Below are 6,000 nucleotides of genomic sequence, written 5' to 3'. Positions count from 1 at the left end.
ATGCACCGTCCCGACGAAGACAAGATGGCGTTCATAACGCCGGGAGGAACTTTCTGCTATAAGGTAATGCCATTCGGCCTGAAAAATGCAGGGGCAACGTACCAAAGACTGATGAATAGGATATTCCACGACCTCATAGGGAAGACAGTCGAAGTCTACGTGGACGACATCCTTGCGAAGACAACACGACCTGATGATCTTTTAAACGATCTGGCAAGTGTCTTTGGGTCCCTCCGACGACACGGCATGAGGCTGAACCCCCTCAAGTGTGCTTTCGCCATGGAAGCAGGGAAATTCCTCGGATTCATGATAACTCAGAGAGGGGTGGAAGCCAACCCGGAGAAGTGTCAAGCGATACTCCCGATGAATAGCCCGGGCGATATAAAGGACGTCCAAAGGTTAGCAGGACGGCTGGCCTCGCTGTCACGGTTCCTCGGAGCATCGGCAACAAAGGCCCTGCCGTTCTTCAACCTCATGAAGAAAGGAATAGCGTTCGAGTGGACACCCGCATGCGAGGAAGCTTTTCAGCACTTCAAGGAAATTCTGGCGGCACCCCCAGTCCTCGGGAAGCCAAAAGACGGGGAACCGTTATACCTTTATCTCGCTATAACAGGGGAAGCTTTGGCCGCAGTTTTGTTGTTAGAGGAAGGGAGGAGGCAACAGCCAGTCTACTTTGTCAGCAGGGCCCTACAAGGGGCAGAATTGAGGTATAACAAACTGGAAAAGCTAGCTCTGGCACTCCTGACCTCCTCGCGGAGGTTAAAGCAGTACTTCCAAAGTCACCAAATTGTCGTAAGAACGGACCAAAGAATCCGACAAGTGCTCCAAAAACCCGACTTGGCGGGAAGAATGATGACCTGGTCTATCGAACTTTCCCAATACGACATACGATACGAACCCCGGCAAGCCATCAAGGCGCAGGCGATGGCGGATTTTTTGGTAGAAGTAGCGGGGGATCCGGCTGAAGACACGAACACACGGTGGAAGCTCCATGTTGACGGAGCCTCCAACCAAGCGTTCGGGGGCGCCGGGATCATCTTAGAGAGCCCAGCCGGAGTCGTGTACGAACAGTCGATTAAGTTCGAGTTCCCCGTCTCAAATAACCAAGAAGAATATGAAGCCCTTATAGGAGGATTGGCCTTAGCAACAGAAGTTGGGGCAACGAGGTTAGATATATGCAGCGACTCACAGATCGTCACTTCCCAAGTAAACGGGAACTACCAAGCTAGGGACCCCCTGCTGCAGAAATACCTGGAAAAAGTCAGAGACTTGAGCCGGAAGTTTGAAGAAGTCACGATCCAGCACGTTCCAAGAGAAAGGAACACACGGGCAGACTTCCTGTCGAAATTGGCCAGCACTAAACCAGGAGAGGGCAACCGATCTCTCATCCAAGGGAAGATGAAAGAGCCGGCGGTCACACTACACCTCTCAAAGCTAAACCCCTCCTGGCTGGACCCCATCACCGATTTCTTAGAAAACGGCAAGCTCCCCGACAACGAAAACGACGCCAAGAAGCTAAGAAGGGAAGCCGCCAGATATGCCATCATCCAGGGTCAGCTGTTCAGAAAAGGGTTCAACCACCCCCTGCTGAAGTGTTTACACCCCGACCAGACGGACTACGTTCTCAGGGAAGTCCATGAGGGGTGTTGCGGCCACCACATAGGAGGCAAAGCACTAGCAAGGAAGCTAATCCGAGCCGGATACTATTGGCCATCGATGATGGCCGACTCCATGGAATTTGTCAGGAAGTGCGTCAAGTGTCAAGAAAACGCCAACTTCCATCGTGCGCCGGCCTCTGAACTCAGCTTGCTAACGTCCTCCCGACCGTTCTCCCAGTGGGGAGTCGACCTCTTAGAACCCTTTCCCGTAGGCCCGGGGCAAGTCAAATACCTTATAGTCGCTATCGACTACTACACGAAATGGATAGAAGCCGAACCGCTGGCCAGTATATCCTCGTCCAATTGCAGGAAATTCGTGTGGAGGCAAGTCGTAACACGGTTTGGTATTCCGGAAGTCATCATCTCAGACAATGGGACACAGTTCGCCGACAAGAAATTCACAGAATTCCTCGCCGGCCTGGGCATAAAGCAGAGATTCTCCTCGGTGGAACATCCACAGACAAACAGCCAGGTCGAATCCGCAAATAAAATCATCCTGTTAGGGCTCAAGAAACGGTTGGATAGCAAAAAGGGTGCTTGGGCCGACGAGCTTGCCTCAGTCCTATGGTCCTACCGAACAACAGAGCAGTCCTCCACTAAAGAAACACCCTTTCGACTAACGTACGGGACAGATGCAGTGATACCAGTAGAGATCGGGGAACCGAGCCCACGACTACTCCTGAAGGGAGTAGAGGAAACTGTCGAGAAGGACCTGATAGAGGAGACCAGGGAAATAGCCCACCTGGCCGAAGCGGCACTAAAACAAAGAATGGCCTTACGTTACAATGCCAAAGCGCTCAAAAGAAAGTTCGAAGAAAACGACCTCGTTTTGAGGCGTAACGACATCGGCCCGCCCACCCCTGGGGAAGGCAAGCTGGCGACAAACTGGGAAGGACCATACCGAATCAAGGAGGTAATCGGAAGAGGAGCATACAAGCTAGAAAGACTTAACGGCAAGGAGGTCCCGAGGACATGGAATGCGGATAACTATTCCTAAGCCATTTCTGTAATAGTGCTCCGACGTCCTTGATTATAGTAATTAAACTTGCTCGATTTTCACATGCCATTTTTGCTTGTGTTATTGCTAACCTTTTGAGCGAATTTTTGCCTATGTTATCACTAACTTTTCAAGTGACCACTATGAAAACAAGGATATACGGCCCCGGGACTGATCACCCCGGGAGCCCCTCAGGTCAAAAACGCGATAAACGACATTAACAAAAAGAATGCCACAAACGGCGAACGCGAGTAAACGGAAACGAAACGACAGCAAGTGAAACTAGAAATTAAACAAACGGGTAAACGATCCCATAAACCCATTAACGGGCGCTAAAAGTCGCAAGTACGAAGTTCAACAAAAGAAGAGTACAAAAGTACAAACATTATTTCTTCGGCATATCAACGACCTTCCCATCCTTGATGGTCTTGAAAACACCAATTGCCGACACATCAAAGTCCGGAGAAATAATTTTCACTTGAGCTTTGAGAGCATCTTCAGTCGTGAAAATCGCGTTCTTCCCCTGCTCCCGGACCTCCTTGTGCTTCCGCTTGAACAACTCGGCCTCCTCCCGAGCAGCCTTAGCGGTCGCCATCGCTTCGTCCCGCTCTTTCTCCAGAGCGGACACCCGACCTTGCGCGGCACTTAATTGGTTTTTCAAAGTCGTCTCCTGCTCCATCAAGCGGGACACAGAGGCGTCGGCAGTCTTCAATTTCTCCTCCGCCGAAGTAGCCCTTTTCTGGGCGGCGTCGAGCTTATTCCCTGCTTCAACTAGCCGATCCTGAAGCGTCTTTACTTGGGTTTTGTACTTGTTGTTGGCATCGACAGCGGATTCGAGCTTCCGACGAAGCGAGGCCATACCAGAAAGCTCAGATTCAGCCTTTCGGGCTATGGCCGCGCCGCGAAGGAGGGTACGGTACATCCACCGAGCCTGCCCCGAAAGGTCGGCGCCATGGAAGTGATCCCCCGTGCCCGGAAGCAGCTGGGTATCTATGAACGTCCCAGCGTCAAAGTTCCTTTCCATGACGGTCAAAACCCCCTCGGGACTGGATTGTGACCTCTGCCTCTTGGGAGTAGGGATGATGGACAACTCCTCCTCCTCCTCACGACGTGATGAAGACGAGTGCCCGGGAATGGGGATCTCCGGAGGGATCGGGGTTGCGGAAGTCGGAGTGGCGGCCTTCGCAGACGTTTCGACCTCGGGAGGATGCACTTCTGAAGGAGCTTCCGGAGGAGCCGTCGCCTGCTGTCCTTCAGTCTCCTCATCCACGTCGTCCTGAAGAAAAGTCTGGAACAGGTTATCCATGCCGGTCACCTCGGCAGAAAGTCCCACTGCAGACAACAAGTTAAGAAACGAATTAGTAAAAGCAACAATGGAAGACTTAAGCAGACGACGACACGATAAAAGAAACTCACGGATATAATCTCGAGCGGCCTCCCGATTACCCATAAGGAGGTGTGGATTCACATTGTTCCTCCCAAGAACCGCCCACAAGATGTCGGCCACCCGCCGGTCCACGGCCGACATCTTGTTATAAGCGACTTTGATAAAAGGATTAGACCCCGCCCCGAAGCTCCAATACGTCGGGATGAGGCGCTCCTTTTCCAGAGACAACCAAAAGGGGTGACGACCCTTGACCGGGCGGACCTTAAAATACTTGTCCTTGAATCCGTGGTAGGAGTCCTCGAACAAACCAAAGATCCTCCGACCTTGGGCGGACCGAAAGGACATGAACCCTTTCTTGTGTCTCCCCTCCTTCGAAGGGTTTGTTAGATTAAAGAAAAAAAGGAAGACGTCGACAGAGGTCGGCAGCTCCAAGTACTCGCACACCATCTCGAAGCAGCGAACGGAAGCCCAGCTGTTCGGATGTAATTGAGATGGAGCCACCGAAATTCGGTTCAGGAGGTCCATCTGGAAGGAGGAAAGGGGAATGCGAACCCCTACCTGAGTGAACATGGCCTTGTAGAACCAGATCCAATCGGGAACCCGGGAGGCGTTAAAGTTAATCTCATAAAGGCGCTCGTGAGGGGCAGGGACATATACGTCATAGTTCGCCTCCTCGTCGGTACCCCCACAGAGGTACTCGGCCTGGCGAAATTCCGTGAGCTCCTCCTCACCCATCTGATTGGGAGAGTTCTTGAGGTCGGAAACCACCCACGAATACGGGTCGTAACCCGCGGCGGAGCTAGACGCTCGGCTAACAACACGAGGCATACCTACAGTGGGGGCACCGTGCGGTTAGTCCGTGAGGTCGGAAGCCAGGGAAAACATAAAGAAACCCCACGTGCCATGACCACAAGGAGGACTAAACAAAAACCAAGGCCAGAACAATGGCACAAAACCCCCATGACACACCACAGATAGAAAAAATAAAACGCAAAGAAAAATGCATCCATGAACAACAAAAAACAAGCACAGAAAAGATGCCCACAACAAGCATAAACAGACATGCAAGCTACCATTGAAGCAAAAAAGGATAGTTACCTGGGTGATCGAGGAAGTTCGGATAAGAGCGAAAGCGCAACGATGAAAACAACTTCTGACAGTAAAAATGCAGGAAGAAGGAATGGGCAGTGTGATCAGAAGAACAAGTAGGAGGAAAACAAAACGTAAACTGTTTAAAAACCGCTTTAGTGGAAGCGCGAAAGGCTGGGGGCAGAACAGTCTTTGCCCACGTGGGTTTTTTCAACCCTTAATGAGCATTTAATGCCCCTTGCGAGAAACGAGGCGACGAAAGGACGCCCTGAATCGCGAACGAATACGAGTAGCGCGTCCCCCACACGGACGAGCGGATTCACGACGACAAAAGGAGAAATAACTCGCCGCCAAACGACCTGAACGGTCGATTAGCGGCGCGTGGGGGCACTGTAACGGCCTGGCCCAACCCGCCCCGAGTTGGGCCGACCCGAGGAGTACCCGACCCGAGCGATCGGGCACGTACACCTTACCACGTGACCCGGACACACGTCCTTGCCAGCTCCTCGCGGCAGCCATGAGGAAGTTTCGAGGAAGCTGGGCCTGTCCTTGCGGGGCCCACCTCTGACACGATATAAATAGGGAAGGACCTGCCCTTCCCCCAAGGTATGTCACCTTTACACCTGTCACATCTCCCACCTGCACACCAACTGACTTGAGCGTCTGAGTGTCTTTGCAGGTGGCACCCCCCTTTTTCCATCTCCTCCTGTGACGAGAACACGGCTACTCGACGGATCCTAGCCCAACACTTCGCAAGTCGACGTGCTGCCTCACCATCATTGATCACCCGACTTGTCCGGCATCCGACAACCGAACAATTTGCTAATAAGCTATTAGATCAATTTAGTTAAAATTTGTTATTAAAATGA

General features: G+C 52.0%; 1 protein-coding gene across 1 annotated transcript; it reads left to right on the top strand.

Annotated features, from left to right (window-relative positions):
* On the top strand, window positions 1–2,655 carry LOC107458273 (uncharacterized). The gene has a single exon (XM_016076480.2). The coding sequence runs from the start codon at window positions 1–3 to the stop codon at window positions 2,653–2,655; it is 2,655 nt and encodes an 884-aa protein (XP_015931966.2).
* Window positions 2,656–6,000: the final 3,345 nt, after the last annotated feature.

This window comes from Arachis duranensis, chromosome 7 (assembly GCF_000817695.3).
Source record: "Arachis duranensis cultivar V14167 chromosome 7, aradu.V14167.gnm2.J7QH, whole genome shotgun sequence".
NCBI lineage: Eukaryota > Viridiplantae > Streptophyta > Magnoliopsida > Fabales > Fabaceae > Arachis > Arachis duranensis.
Note: the sequence above shows the minus strand (reverse complement) of the source record. Positions and strands in the feature narration are given on the sequence as shown.

Bases quoted from the DNA above. Each gene is read 5' to 3' on its own strand.
- LOC107458273 (XM_016076480.2), top strand. From the start codon at position 1: ATGCACCGTCCCGACGAAGACAAGATGGCGTTCATAACGCCGGGAGGA.